The sequence below is a fragment of the Excalfactoria chinensis genome, chromosome 2 (genome assembly GCF_039878825.1).
Source record: "Excalfactoria chinensis isolate bCotChi1 chromosome 2, bCotChi1.hap2, whole genome shotgun sequence".
Lineage (NCBI taxonomy): Eukaryota > Metazoa > Chordata > Aves > Galliformes > Phasianidae > Excalfactoria > Excalfactoria chinensis.
In genome coordinates, this window is record NC_092826.1 from 17,121,519 (window position 1) to 17,137,619 (window position 16,101).

At 42.4% G+C, this 16,101-nt stretch overlaps 1 protein-coding gene across 2 annotated transcripts in view; it reads left to right on the forward strand.

Moving 5' to 3' along the window:
* The first annotated feature begins 453 nt into the window (after positions 1 to 453).
* The window catches only part of RSPO2 (R-spondin 2), a 98,546-nt gene continuing 82,898 nt past the window's right edge, over positions 454 to 16,101 (forward strand). The window contains exon 1 of one of the 2 annotated variants that reach the window (XM_072328752.1): positions 454 to 875. In XM_072328752.1, coding sequence (XP_072184853.1) covers positions 782 to 875 — 94 coding nt within the window. In that variant the 5' untranslated portion in view covers positions 454 to 781. The remainder of the gene's footprint in view (positions 876 to 16,101) is intronic. The other variant, XM_072328751.1, reaches the window with a different exon arrangement.

The following is a 16,101-nucleotide window of genomic DNA, read 5'->3' on the forward strand; positions in this document are numbered from 1 at the left end:
GGCGGGCGGCGGCGGCGGCATGGCCGGGAGCGCGGCGCGGCTCCATCCCGCGGCCCCGCGGCCCCGGGGGGCGGCCCCCGCCGAGAGGCTGCGGGCGGCCGGGGGGAGCGGGCGGCGCGGCGTGCAGACGGGCGGAGGAGAAAGAGGAGAAGGAGGAGCGGGGGGGAACGCGGACGTCGCCCGCATGCGGCCGGGAGCTCCCTCCCCCCAGACTCGAGCCGGGCGCGGGGGGCAGCCCCGCGGAGCCGAGTGGCTCTACGGCCCCGCCGACGGGGCGGGCTGGTTGCGGGGCCGCGCCGCGGAAGGTAGGGGAGGCGGCTACGGTCCCGCCGTGCTGCGACCTGAGCGCGTGTGGGCGGGGTGCGCCCCTGCGCCGGGATAAATAGCGGCTGGCGAGGCTGACAGCCCGGCCCGGGGCGCTCGGGTCCGGAGGCTGCGCTCGCGGTAGCGCCGGGGAAAAAGTTGGGGGCACTCGGTGACTCCTCTCGGAAGCTCCTCTCCCGCCCGCAGTCGGACCGAGCTTTTTGTTTCTTTTCTTCCTTTTGATTTTCCCGAGGAAAGCCGGAGAAAGGGGAGGACCGGAGAGCCTCGCGGAGCCCGAGCCGCGCTTTCCCCCTCTCTCTCCACGCAGCGCAGGGGAGATGCTGGAAGGCGCAGCAAGTTCGCAGCGCGCGTTCAGGGCAGCGGGAGGCGCGTGAGCTCCCGCAGCAGCCGCTGCCCCCTCCGCCCGCCTCGCGCGCCGCCGCCGGAGGAGGCTGCCCGCCCGCCCCAGCGGCCCAGAATGCGGTTTCGCCTTTTCTCCTTTGCCTTGATCGTCCTGAACTGTATGGATTACGGCCACTGCCAAGCCGGCCGCTGGAGACGCGGCAAGAGAGGTGAGTGAGGAGGAGCAGCGGGGGCCGCCGTGCCCGCCCCCTGCCCGAGGCAGGTGAGCCGACCCCGGGCCGGCTGCTCCGACGGGCTCCGCCGACCTCCAGCCCCGCATCGCTCCCGGAGTACCGAGTCGTGCCGCCGCGCGGCACCGCAGCGGTTCGCAGCGAGCGGGGTCTCGGGGCGCGCTCTTAGGTTTGGGCGTTGGGGTTGCTCTCCGTCCGCCCTGCGGTCTGGTCCCGGCACGGCGGAGCCTCGGGCAGTGGTTTGCAGAGGTTTTGCTTTGTTGAGCGGTGAAGTTGGGCTCAAAGCGCGCAGAGCCCTTTGAGAAACGGGGAGAAGCGGTGCGCTGGGATCGGGTCTGTTTTGCTGAGATGCTGCTGCGGGGATTGCTGAGTTGAGAACGGAGCGGTGTGTCTGTACAGCACCCGTGTGGCCGCAGCGGTTACTGCAGCTCTTCCCAGCTGTCAGCAGCCTGCGGGCTGCTTCCTTCTTTCTTCCTTTTATTTTTTATTTTCTGTCGGACGAATCACTTCAGTATAAAATGTTTCTATTTTCTACGTATTCTCAATCGCGTTGCCGTTCGTTTCCCCATTCTTTTCACAGCCATTCCCCCCTTTACCGAAGCTAACAGTATATCAGGTGGCTCCAGTACTGGGACAGACGTTGGGATTTCAGGACAAATTGCACCGAAGGGATCTTTGAGTGGGGAGGGAGCGAACATCTACAATGTAAAGCCGGTACATATAGCACTGAAACTTGCAGAAGAGCTTGTGCTTCCCCGCAGCCTCAGAGTAGGCACAAATAAAACTGTACGGCACTTTAATTTTGATGGTTCTCCAACAGATGGTTTCCAGAATTTAACTTCAGTGTGTGGCTAAAACGATAGCAGTCCTTGAAAGTGACCAGCCTATCTGTGCTAACAAAGGGGATACTGTGTCTTTAATTAAATGTGGAACTACTTAGAGTGCTGACGAGACAGCGGAGGGTGATAGCGGTATTTCTGCTTTACAACAGAGCTTAAGGGCTGCATTGTGGGAGCTCGAAATGAATAGGCATGGAGCTCGAGTTGTGTGAATTGTCCTCTGACCAAACTTAAGCTGGTTTTAATTGATCTCATGTTCGACGATTGATCTCAGAGCAATTGTTGAGCTTGTTGAACAATTGGCTTTTCCAAGGAGATTGATTTAAATTAGTTTTTAGTTTAGTTATTGGATAAATAAGGTCGGTATTGATAGTTGACTTACTGGCACTGTTTTGTGCCATCACCTAAGGGTTCTGTTTTGTGCTTTGAAGAATGTGGTCTTTTCCAGTTAATAAAGCTGAAGAAGCAAGCGCAGCCAGTTTTGAGCACTGAAAGCAAAAGCTAAGAATGCATTCAATACTATAATAGACGTTTGCCATGACACATGCAGTCTGAAGTAATGCTTTCGTACAGGACTCAAAATTCCAATAATTTCACAATTTTTCCATATCCCATCTGCAAATAATCAGGCATTCACTGTGGGGTACTGGCAGTTAACGTTTCTTTGGCATTCTATTTTGTCTGTTACATGATCTCAGATGCTCCATAATATCATTTTCTTAATGAAATGAAAAGTTTGGCATCAATTCAGTCTCCTGTGTGGTAGAAATCAATTGCATTCAGTCTGGAATCAGGGCAAAAATCATGTGTAGCTGACTTTTTTTTCCTTCTGAAAAGCAGCTGAATTGTGTATTGTGAATGTTAAGTATATATATGGCTGCATATTTGTGTGTTTGTAACTACTGTGGGATACTCCAGTAAACAAGAATTTAGATAATTTGGGTGGACATTTCCAGACTTCTGTATTCTCCTTCTTCTTTCAACCCTTTCTCGTTCCAAGGAATCCTGCAACACTGCAGTACATGTGGAATGAAATACTGTTGCTTAGGAAATACTGTTCCTTCTGGCATTGGTTTTTGCTCTCTTAGCGTGTACCCCTGCTTTAAAGGTAGTGCTTTATATTTATCACAGTCAGCAGATGCTGTGAATGCCACTGTTCCTCTTAGTTACTCTGTTGGCTCATTAGAATTCTGCTCTGCAAGGTTCAGGCAGACCTTACTTCTCTGGATACACTCAAGCACCTCCTCCCATTAGAGGTCTTGAGCATAGGAAGGTAGATATGATGATTTGCCTTCCTAACGGAATCTATTCTAAAAAGCATTGAAGGGTATATAGCTTAAAAGTCTGTAGTCCAACCTTATCACTAACTGATTAAATATCAAAGCACCTCCTTTCCCTTTCCTGTTTAGTTGTATAGTTTGATTTCCCCCCCCCCCCCCCCCCCCCCACACACACACACACTTATTTTGAATGCCTACTACTTGTTCATTTCAATCTCAGTTTTCTTTCTCTGTGTTGCTCAGCATAAGATGTGTGACTCCATGTCTTAGGATTTCACTGAACATGGTGGTGTGTGTGAGAGACCAATCATTTTGAGAAGTGAGGAGAACAACTTTCCTGAACTCCACATCCAAATGGTAGTGGTATATAGAAACGAAGGCTGTAAGCCATGCTTATCAGGAGGACTGATGGTATTCTGCAGAAGCACTGACTGAGAGGAGTTTGGTTTCTATGGAAATGACTACCAAAAAAAAATGAGTTGCTGAAGTCAATGTGATAGCAATGTCTGCATGGACGGGGAGGCTTTTCTGTAGTAAGAGAGCCTAAGTGGAGTTGATGAGACCACTGCTGGAATAGTGAAGAGATGCAAATGGGACACATTCACATGAGGAAACTGGAGTTTACCTACATCCCAGAACTCCAGAAAAAGCTGTGTAGAAAACTTGTCTTTCAAGTCAGTTTGAGACTTCATATTCAGTGAGTGTGATAAAGGCTACCGTACATCCTCATGTGTTAGATGTTCTCATTCTGTATTGAATAAAGGCTGTGTCACTGGAAGTGCATGAGTGGTGAGCAACAGTATTGATGGCAAAATATCTGTAGGTAGAAGTAGGAGGAGGGCCTGGGAATGGAAAATTCCCTGTTTCCAAGTGGCTTAGTAGAGCTCTGCCTGGAGTGTTTATAGGAGTATATGCATATATGAAGGAACATAGTCACTGGAATCTGATCGAATCTGCTTAACTGTGTATCACCTTATGCAAGATGAAGATCTTGACCACACATTGGTTATTAATATGTTACATATGTTCCCAGCTAGAGGAGAACTTATTGAGATAAAGCTATTTCTCAAACCCCTATATCAATTACATAATTACTTGAGAAGGGGATAATATCAAAGCCTTTCTCATTTGTATGTGTGGTCAGGCTATAGGAAATGTTGAGGACTCAATTATGAGGGAAGAGGAATTAAGGAAAAATGCCTTGATTAAGGCATATACCACATTTGCTTTACAAGAACTGTACTGACTCCAAAGAGCAGTATGCTGCCTTAAACAACAGCAGCAGTCATACAGACAGAACAGAGAACACCTTTTGACTGTCCGTCAGTATCCAGGCTTTTTGTCTGTTCTTACTTCTCTTTGAACTTGAAACATGTGTTGCGTTTGGAGGACTGTGAACTTTTTGCTGGTGGGTTAAGGCTTAAAATCTTTCCGGGAAGCTGTACTTTGAACTCTGTGTTTTCCTCAGGTGTTACTTAAGTGCTTGTAACAATTTGTAAAAGACATGTTAACACTTGCTGGAGTTATTCCCCAGGTACTTGTGATCAGTAGTAACGCTCTGGAGGGTCGCTTCTGTTCCTCAACACTTTGCTACTTGGAGTAGTTAGTTATAAAACACTCTGCATATACACATGGTATTATACCAGCAACAATATCCTAACAATGAGTCCACTGAGAAGTCTAACTTGAAAAAAAAATGTTGGCTACTTATACCCTATTGTCTGGTAAGTCTAAGGAAGCTTCTTACATTAAAATGTCAGCAGAAACCAAAACTTGTATGAATGAAGGAATAATGAACTAGCTGATGGCACAGTGTCACTGAGGATAATCAGTGCTCAAGTGGATTGTGGAGGTTTGTGAAGGGGTGCTCAAAATGCAGAGTGGTGTTCTGCTTGGAAATGACCTCTGAAGTCCAGGAGCTTAATTCAGTTGCCTGATGTAGGTTTCTAGTACTGCTTGGGATCTTTAAGCCACCCTTTTGAGCCTGATAGGCTTGATGGGGATGTGTATGACCTTCTGGAGAAGCAATTGGAGGATTCCCATAGAGCAGGTCACATGCATCTGACACCCTGAGGCAGAAGATGCAAATGGAGAGCACATCCCAGCACGTGCTATATGTATGCATGCTTGCCCATTCCTGCCTGCATCCACTACCTTCCATTGCTGTTCACTTGGGGTGAGTATACTGGACTAGATGGTTGTCTGGACAAGTATAGCATCTCTGTCCTTTTATTTTTCTGTATTGAAACCTGTAGGAAGATTTCCAGTGTGCTTTCAGTGTGTTGAAGGGTATATTTGTCTGCTTTTTGACTTCAGTGCTTTCCAATGTTTGGGAATATGTCTTCCAAGGCTTAGCTGAAATCTGTTGCTAGAGCAAGTCAAAATGCATGGCAAATGCTAAAAGTGAGGGTGCTTACTGATTAGGAAAGTTAAGATGGTGTAAATAAGAATGCTATTTCACAACAAAGTCTATCATCTGCAGTATACAAGGACATGTAATTACTATGACAAAATACTACCATACTAATATACTTGACATAAGCCTCTGTCAGTAAGAAAGACTGACATTATTTAAAAGACAGAATGTGAAAGAGGTGTTCACTACCAAAATTCAAGGCATAAAAAGAAAAACAATGGTCTTCCTTTTTATATTATTATTATTTCTCTTTCTGCTTTTGCGAAGAGCCTGACTGTCCCACAGAGGTCTGCTTTTCATTTCTTACATAGCTATTTTTAATAATAATTATAAAAAAAGAAACAACAGCCAAATGAAAACCTTAGCTATTGATTACTTTTTGTAGTTTAGGGAGAACTGTCAAGTCAAACCTGCAGATCATCACAGGTTACAATTTTTTTTCCTAGTGGACTGTACATCAAACTCAAAAACTTATAGCTGAATTGTAATGCCCCTTTCCAAAATGTATCCTTGATTATAAATCTCAGGAATGGAATTTACTTGACTACACATAATTATCTTCAACATGAATATTGTATGCTTCTTTTATAGTTGATGGAACGTTGGTCAGTGTGGTCAATGTAGCTGTTGGTACAAGTTAATCTATCCTGCTATAGATGCCTCCCCTTGATTGGGCTCCAGAAATATTAATAAACTCAATAAATGTTAAATAAGATTACTCACTAGCCTTTTAGTATATCTGAAATATAGTTCAGATATGTACCTTTCTGTTGTTGGTCTCTGAAACAGGCTGAAAGCAATACCAAATTAGAAGGGAACCTGCACATCCAACTGTCTTACATTTTCTACACAAATTATGTTGGTGTAGCTCTCTCAAAAGTAACAGATATAGAACCTGGAAAGCTCTGCTTTATTTTTTCTTAGAGGTTTGTTTCCTTCCAGGCATTTTTAATATGTGTCCCTCTGGAAGTAATACCTCCTATTGGAAGGTCTTTCCATGGACATTTTCCCATGGACCTACAGCAGTTGCAAAGAGCACAATAACAGTATTTGATAGAGAAAATTCTCATCTACAAAGCACCATTTTTCAGTGTAGTCATCATCATGAGCAGATTCACATGGACAAACTGATTTAGAGTCTTTGTTTTATGGTATGACAACTGTGCATGGCCATCTGGAATATGGTTTGTCTTCCATATTGCTGTTGCCACTGCTGAAATGCACCATCCACTGTTTGGTCTTGGTAAACATTTGGCAAGTATCAGTGAATGCCGATGAATGTCACTTTTTGTTTTTTTCCTGCTTGGAGGAGTTCAGTTCCACCCCTTTGCTTCATAGGCACTTCCACGTCAGACTGCTCCTCTGCTGCCATCTGTCACATGGCAACAACATGTAATGGGATACTGATGGAAAGATTCATCCTCTGGTGTCATACCACCATCATCTGCTTCTGATGTGGTGGACAACAAAATAAAATAGGAGGCATTACTTTTGGAACAGCCCTCTTAAAGTACTAAATTTAACCACTTCCCCCCCATCCCCCCCACCCCCAAGCATTATTTTTCTTTTCACCACAAAGATGTGTTTGGGCACAGTTTGAGAACCTTCTGGTATTTGTCTAGACTCCAAGTGTTTGCTAATCCTTTTCTTAGTGAAAATGTATGACTTCATACATGTTGGCTATTGATAATGCAAAAATGTAACAGTTCGATCCTTTCATCACAGGCTGCTTTAGACCCCCAAATTAGGTACTGCCATAATGTGTATACTCATTGTCTGTGCAGTGCTTGTTTAGTAGATGCGATACCTTGGGAAGTGTTATTTGGGTGCTGCAAGGTTACCTTATGCATGCAGAGTGAATCTATTACTTTTTTGGCAGTGGTGTTGGCTTTATAGCCTGTTAAATCTCCTCTCTAAGAGTTTTTTGTTGTTGTTGTTTTAGAGTGTGGAAGTGGGTTGCAACACGACTCTTTGATACCTGGATCCTGACTAGTCCATCTCACTAAGTGAAGTATCAGGTGAATCCTACTCCTGAGGCCCATTGGGCAGATGCAGAGTTTGGGCTGTGCATCTGCTTTTGTCTGCGCAATAGCTTTGTCCAGCCAACTCCTTGCATTAGAACCATTTGTTGACTAGGGTTTATTTTTGTATTTATTGAACTTCATATATCTGTGGGCAGCAGGTCAACTTGCCCAAATTGAGAATGAAGTGATGGATCTATGTTTCTCTAAATCTGATCCAGCTGTCACTTGGTTTACCATGAGATGAACAATTCTGTCCATTTCATTAATACTTTTGCAAAACTCTGGGGACAAATGAAGTTGAAACAGTTTGAGGTATTGGCTCCCAAAAAGGCACACTGGTACAGCAGTGTGTCAAGCACAAAAGAATGAGAGTCTGGTTGACAGGCACTTGGATTAATGGTACCTTTGCAATATAGTTTCCATATGGAGATAGGGAAGGGGGAATTGCAAGAAACTGGTGTTTGTATGTATTGTATGCCAAAACCTTAGTTGATGAGAAGGTCAGTAGAAGTAACCATTGTAGGTCATTACAAGTGTTTCTGCAGATTTTCTCATCCTGTGAGACAACGAAGGTTTGAGACATTGTGTCCTTAGTTTTGGCCCATTTCAGCACTTTGGTTTCAGAGCCAAGCACATCTCTGAGCTTTGTAATGTCAAACAGCATTCCCTGGAGCAGGTGCATTTTGTGAACTTGCACACCTTGTCCTTATGTCAGTGCTGAAGTACTCCTGAAGACAAGGCTGAAATTAATCTATGTAGCTTTGCATTAATCTCACTTCACTTTGCTGCAATTGTTTGTTTTTATGTGCTGAGTTGCCTTTTTACATTTCTTTTTGGATGGTGGCATGGGAAGATGTTGGTGATTTCTTGGTCTTTCCTCTTGGAGTGTGAAAACTATAAGGAGTGGAAGAATATAAGGGAATAAAATGTTAACGTGGGGCAAAATGATCTTCTTCTCAGGTATTTCTTTTAAGATATCTTAAGTATCTTGACTGTGTAATGGCAAAGGAATGGGAGGATTTTAAGATCCAGTATGTTAAGATGTGATTAACAGTGTAAAAAAAAAAGTTCATGATCTGCTTCCACAAGAGAAGCTTGTGTTATATCCTTTTGTAGCATGTAGTTTGGCATTCAGTAATTAATTAATCATGGCCACCAGTAATTAATCAGTTATGTGTTACAGTAGAGCCAAGTGCTCCATGTATCTGTGAGATTTTGTCCTTTCATAAATGAATGGAATTCATTCTGTTTACTCTGACATCTTTTTATTTGTTTGTTTTTATGGGATGGCATTTGAGTGGCTTTAGTGAGGACAGTGTAATTAAATACAACCAGTATTAGGCATGCAATTCTGTAATTACTTTTCAGAACAAACACTCATGATTGCATTATGACCACTGTTTGAAGAGGGCACCAACAAATATCATGTGCGGTTCGTGTAGATTCAGAATGTTGTGGAAGTCTTTCCAGTAAGATTTACTGCTAGTAAATAATAAACTTTTGCTCTCTAGGATTTTTTAAATGTAAATCTAAAAATAATCCAGAGCTTATGGGTTAGGGATTAGGAGGCTTAAACTCACCTTGCAGTAACTTTTGTCCTTTTATTTTGGGGGGGAGAGGGAGGTGAATCATCATCCTGATGAAAAACAGACACAAATGTGGATGTAGTGAGGCAGAGTGAGGGCCTTGAAAGATGTTTGATGCTTGGGATATCAGCAGTTGGTTATTGTCACTGAGAGGTTGCGTGAACACTCTCCCAAGCAGACTGGATGCAGCAGTGAATCTGTGCTTATGTGCTGGGGAAAACTTGTACATGTCACACTGCAAAGGGAAAACAGCTTTTGTGCGAGAGAATTGCAGTGGTGTAACAAAGTATAAACTTCCTGATGCGGGTAAGTTCTTTTTTTTTTCCCCTGAGATGAAATGCTGGATGAAATGTGTTACAGACAAATACATGCACTAATGTATGGTCTCTGCAGCCGTATGGTTGCCACCTTTGAAATAAAAAAGCACCATCCACCCAACCCCGGACTGGCCGCATCAGACATATGGCTGCAGTGCATGCACACATCATCTGCACGTGTATTGTGGCCCAGACTACAGCCAGTGTGCCTGAGCTAGGATTTGCCAGGCAGGTTGGAAACTACAAAAGCAGTGACTGTGCTTGGTGAAGGTAGATATCATTGACTTGCTCAATTCCTTTCCAATTGCTGCAGATTTGATTGCTGTGTTTTTATTATAAACCTGCTAACCTTTCTGCTGGTGTACTGGCAAGCCTGTAGCTAAGCTTCTATTAATGATAACTAAAGGTTACTAATCTTTTATGTTACCTGCAGTGAGTTAGCATTTAAGGATCCCAGCCAAGGTGGGGCCTGGTAGTACTGGCATTGCTTAGCTGACGGCCAAGGAAGAAACTGAATCAAAGTCACCAGAGAAAAGTCTGGCCTGGATTTCCCTCCACTAGCAGGAATGATCCTTGGCCTTTCATTACAGCTTGTTCAGACCTGTTTTATGTCCAGCTGTACGCAGTACATGCTAACAACATGATGGACGTGGGCTTAGTTTTGACACAGCAAGAGGAATTGTAACTCAGCAGGAGGCTGTAATGCAGCCAAGGGGCCTTAGGTTGTGTTTACAATGCAACAAGACAGCAGCCCCTTGTTTTAGTTTGTTCCAAGCTATTGCCTATTATTGCAAAATGCTTACGTATGGCCTCTGGCTTGAGGTGCTTTGCCCTTGCAAGGGGTGGGAATCCAAATGATGTTTTATAGGGTGTTTGTTTATTTACCTAGCCTCTTGGAATTGCATATTTCAATGCCTTCACCAGGAGCATTTGCAGGGGGTGGTTTCACCTCTAAATTTGGTCCCCTCCAAAATGGTCAGTCTGATCTCCCCTGCCTAGAACCCTCTCTTGTGAGCAAAGCTGACTTGAGAAAGCATGCTGCCATTTGCAGATTTCCCATGCATAAAACTTTTGTTAACACATGTATGCATCAAAGCCAGTGGTAACAGAAAATAATTTCCTGCTTTATGTAAATGTGAAGCAGCATATTGGTGTGGGGGGAAAATGACGTTATGGCAATATGGGAATTAATAATTAAAACATGCAGTTGAAAAGGTGCTTCAAAACAGGTGCTTTGGGTTCCAGCTGTGTTTCTTACAGCAGTAGTGAGGTCTGCAGGACTGCAGTGACTTCACTGATGCTGTGAGATGCCAGTGGCCATGGTTTCTTTTTACAGTTCTGTGCTTTCATTCATTTTAAGTGCTCATCGTTACTGTTTTATTCAGTCTCAGGTATTACTGTCTTCACTGGTGGCCTCCAGAGGAGGAATTGAATTTTAGGAGATGTGGAGAAGGGGAGGCTTGGGGATCTCATCAGTGTATCTTAGGAGAGTGCCAGGAGAATAGATCCAGGTTCTTTTCAGTGGTGCCAGTGCTGGGAGAGGAACAGAGGAACTGGAACAGAGACTCCCTCTGAGGCTGTAGCATCTATTCCTTGGGGAAGTTCAGAAGCTTCCTGGCCATGGGCCTGGGCCCCTTGCTCTGGGTGTCCCTACTGGAGCAGGGGTGGGCCAGAGGGGCACAGAATGCCCTGCCAGCCTCAGCTGTTCTGGGATTCTGGGAAAGGCAATTTGGTAATGTGTCAGGTATCTAGTTGGCGCCTGCTTGGTTTTGGAAATCATCAGCTGTGGAGAGGAAGCGTGGAGCATCCAGTCCCTGTAGGAATCCCTGGGGTACATGTTCTAAATTATCTGCAGTAATAACCTTAACTGTGTTGAGGGACTTAGTTTGGACTTAACACTGTTAAGGCTATTGAGAAATGTAAAGGAGTTACCTTGTGTTGAGTGGTGATACTGGAGTTCTGAGGCCAATCATTTTCCTTTCAGCAAGACTCTCAGGCTTGCAGAAGTCTTGAAGTATCACCTGCTCCACCCTGACTTTACTTCTTGTCCTGATGTTAAAAAAAAACAACAAACAAACAGACAAAGAAAACCAACTAATATTGTTGCACAGGGGAAATGAGATGTAGGAGGCAAAACCAAACAAGATGAAAACATGGGTCTATCTGGGTGATTTGTGCCTTTTCAAGATATCAGGCAACACAAAATTGGGTTCTCGATATCATACTGATTTTACATTATAGAAGTTTCTTTTCTCCTCAATATTCTTCTTTCTGAAGTTAACATTTTCCAAATACCAGAGACTGGCTTGTGAATGAGGTGGCTGAGATACCAGAACTAACTTTGGTCTTGTTCATTTTATCTGTGGATGATGCCAAACTGACTCTGGTAGAGTGCATACAACTGAAGTGGTGCTTGTTCTGGTGAGTATTGCACTGTCAAGCAGTTGTACTGTCAGGATATACAGGAAGGCCAAATGTCAGGTATTTCTCTTAAATAAGAACTATAGTATGCTTTGTCTAATGCTGTATCTGAAAACTCACACTCTTTTATTCCTTTTTGTTCTTTCCATCAGACTCCTGGAAAAAGTCCTGCTGCTTCCAAGTTCCAGTTTTTGTAACTTTAGCAGTGGCATAAATACATGTAGGGTTTTTCAGCTTCTGGAAGAGGGTTGAAATGTGACTCTATTAAACCTGAATCTGAGGACTGACTTGGTTCATATTGTTTTCTCTTAATAGCTTTCCAAGCAGCCGTTAAGTGAAACTACTGCATATTGAGCCGGGTGTAATATGAGGCTCATTGGGTAAAATAACATTAGTCTGTGCTACTTAAACACACTCTGAAAGGCTTAAGGAGGAGAGGAAGGAAAATATTTGAAGAGATCAACTGGGATGCGGTGGAATACAAGTAATGTCACCTGAGAAGGATTAGAATTTGCCAAAGCTTGACCTGAATGAAGACCTCCATTTAGGGCTTGTGTTCCTACCAGATGAGCTGCAGTTAGTTTTTCCATGCAGGGCTTTCTATACCAGCAGTCATAGTGAAAGAGCCCAGTGATTTACTTGGCTACTGTGTCTCAGTAGCAGTGAAGTTTTTTTTTGTTGTTGTTTTTTGTTTTTTGTTTTTTGTTTTGTTTGTTTTGTTTTTTGTTTTATTTTTTTTCTTCTTTAGTAAATAATAATAAAAAATATAAATCCCAGTTCAACGTTGTTTCTTATTAGCTGCAGCTGGCTTTTTCTAATTACCGAGGTCTTAAGAGAATGTAGCTGAGAAAAATACTGCTATTTTCCTCATTGGCAGATCATTATATGCACTGTAACTGATAGGCAGCTTCGTATCCTATTCATGTCCTTAGATGCAGGGGGCCTCAAAACTGTGTACTGACACCTCAAAATCCAGAAGACTATGGAGGAGCTGATAGCAGTGGCATATTATCTGTCATGATTTTTTTTCATTTTATTTTATTATGAAGGGTCAGCTAACCCAGCAGCCCCATACTCTTAACAACATGCCTGCTGTGATAGTCTCTTTGAAAACAACTTATTCTTAGGTACTTAGTGCCCCTGAAGTAACAAGTAGTGATGAGGTGGGCTAGGGCTGGAAGTATACAAAACAATTTCTCTTATGTCATGTTACTAGGTGGATATTCACCCCTACAGGCCATTATAGCCAGTCTTGGAGGTCTGAGAATTGCAGCAGGGTTAAGTGGGAAGTCCTTTCATATGGAAGTTAACATGACTCATGCTTGGTAGCATCATAGATCTTCAGAGGTAATATTTTACCTTATGCTTCTTTGTTTGGGCTTGAGTATGAGAGGTTGGGAGTACCTGTGTGTGAAGAGGAATTTGCATTTACCAGCAAGAAGTTCTTTATGCCTTTCTTTGAAGCACTATTGACTGCTGCTGCAGTGAGTGATGCTTTTGCTCTTTGCATCAATTTCCATGTGAAATTTTCGTTACTGCTTTTCACAAAATAGCAAGATCCATGCCAGTGGTATTTGGTTCTGTATTTCTGTAAGGTTCAGCTTAGTGTGCACCTTTCAGGGCTTGATTTTCCTGAAACACACCGTAAGTCACAGTTAAGCCTAGCAGAAAAGTAATGAGAAAAGGCACGCAGTGAAATGCAGCACTGTGGAGGAATATGGCATGTCTCTCCAGAGGCTTGTATGGGAATGATTTAATGTCAGAACTAGTTAGTATTATCCTTCTCTCTCATTTACGTCTCATTGCTAACTTCTGAAGCTTTGGCAAGCACTAACCATTTTGTTTAGCCATAAACATCACTGACTTGTTTTTTCATCAGTGCTTCTTAGAGTCGTAACTCATTTCTTGATTTTTGTCATTCATGCTTAGTTTGTAACAGAAACTATATCTGCTCTCTCCATGAAGTAAACATGTAAAGATCCCCACGTTATTCTACTGTATGGAGTAATTTCTGTTTTGTTTACATATTTTAGCCAAGGAGAAGCCTGATTAGCTGAATTTTTAGTAGCATTCAAATACATCCTAGAGCTTTGCATTTGCTGTTTGATGTTCCATTTTATAGCTTTACTTAAATGCTCTGCAGGGATTGTGGTTTAGTGGTGGGAGCATGAAATTTGAATCCAAGGTGCCTGTTTCTCTTACCAACAGAGCTGGTCAGTATGTTTTAAACGTCAGATTCTTCTATCCCACCACCCTCATAATGCATTTTCTCATGTATGCGAAGAGGTTTTTTTCCTTTTTTTCCCCTTCCTTTCCTCCCCCACTTGCCTTTTTTCTTCTTCTTCTTTTGAAATAAATGTTGAACATTCATAGATTAAACAGTAATTGCGAGTGCCTCAGTTTCCCTGGTGCACAGGGCAGTGTTTCATTACACTGCATTTTAAGTTGTATCAGTGATTTGTGTGGCTGAGGGGTCCCAGAATGTTAATCTCCAGGCATGTATACAGTCCTTATGAAAGATGATAAGCACATAAATGAGTTTCCTGCCTCCTCAGGTTCACTGACAGAGCAAACATCTGCATGTAGAACATCTCATCCATGCCAGTGGTCTAAGAGATTTAGGAATGGTTTGTTCTGGCTGATGTGAAGTCTATGCTCTCTGCAGATTTTTATTTTTATTTTTTTTTTTTTCACAGCAAGATGTGTCTGAGAGAGTTTAAATGCTTTTTTTTCCCTGACATATTTTACTAATTTTCAGACACAAAGGATGGAGCTCTTCATATGCAAGTAGTTATTTGCAGTAGACTGATTAATTGCAGTGTGAAAGATTTATATACACATAGAGCCCAAGTGTATCTTATTTCATACCTAAATAAGATAATTACATGATAAATACTTTGGAAATGGCAAGAGATTTGAGGCACCTCAGACTTCAGCTTTTAAGTTGTTTCAAAGAGTTCTGCTTTTAGAGAAAACCTTCCTGGTTTTATTTTTTATGGGAACTTACCTGCAAATGGAAGCATAGCTTTAAAACTCTAAGGCAAAAAAAGAGGAAAAAGAGGAAAAAGAGGAAAAAGAGGAAAAAGAGGAAAAAGAGGAAAAAGAGGAAAAAGAGGAAAAAGAGGAAAAAGAGGAAAAAGAGGAAAAAGAAAAAAAAAAAGAAAAAAAAAAGAAATCAGTAGCTTCTTGCCAAGGAGTAATCTTAATTTCTGCTTTCCAGAAAGCCGAACATGTGGGGTGCACAGGTAAATCTAACACATTTTTTATTTAATTGAGGAAATTCTATAGCCATAAAGTGGCAATCTTTCTAAGCTGCTGTGATATAAGTGGATATGAAATACAGAAGCTGTTTTTTTTGTTGGTTTTTTTTTTTTTTTTTTCCCCTAATGTTATTCCTACTAGATGAGGAGATAAAGCTGTACGTATCTGAACAGCAAATGAGCTCCATCTGTTCCAGTTCAAGATCTCAAAAGTCTGGTCCATCATTTTTGTTTGATGTCTCAAACTCTGATGCCTTAAGTTGACAACAGAGAGGATGACAGAAGATTTGGTGGATGTTTTGAATGTGCTAAATTAGTGCAAGCAGGATGTAAAGTACAGTGCAGTGGGGATTGAATTAAAGTGAGATACTGAAATGAACCATCTAGCTGTGTAGTATGTAAACAGTGAGAGTTTGAGAAGTCTTTTTCCATATCTTAGTAAAACTTGGATATATATATATATGTATGATAATATATGCATATTTCTAGAGTTATATCTTTCAGGTTTAGTGTTTCTCCACCATGTTTAGCGGCACTTGTTTTTTCTTCCTCTTACCTTCTTCCTTTTAAAATGGAATACTTTGATGCTACTCCTCTCAGTTATATGCAGCTTTGACATAATTTTTAGTTTATATATATATAATATATATATATATATAATTTATATATATATATAATAATTTACCCATACCATGTGACATCACATGGAAGGCCATAAAGCTGTGGGGAGCCAGACAAGGGCTGATCCCTGGTCAGGATTTGGTTGGGTGTCAGTGAGTAATTGTATTGTAGATATATATCTACATATGTATGTTGTTGTTTTCTCCTTTTTCTTTCCATTTTCCTTTTCTGTCTTAGTAAATAGCTTTTATCTCAGCCCACAAATTCTATTTTGTTTCCAGCTCTCTCCTTCTTCCTCTCTCTCTTTCATCAGCGGGGGTGAGAGAACAGCTGTGTGGTACTGAGCTGCTGCCAGGTTAAATAATAATGCTATTAAATTAATGACACATCCTCCATTGACCTGAGTGCAATGAGAATATCACCACTGGTTCAGAAGTGTTT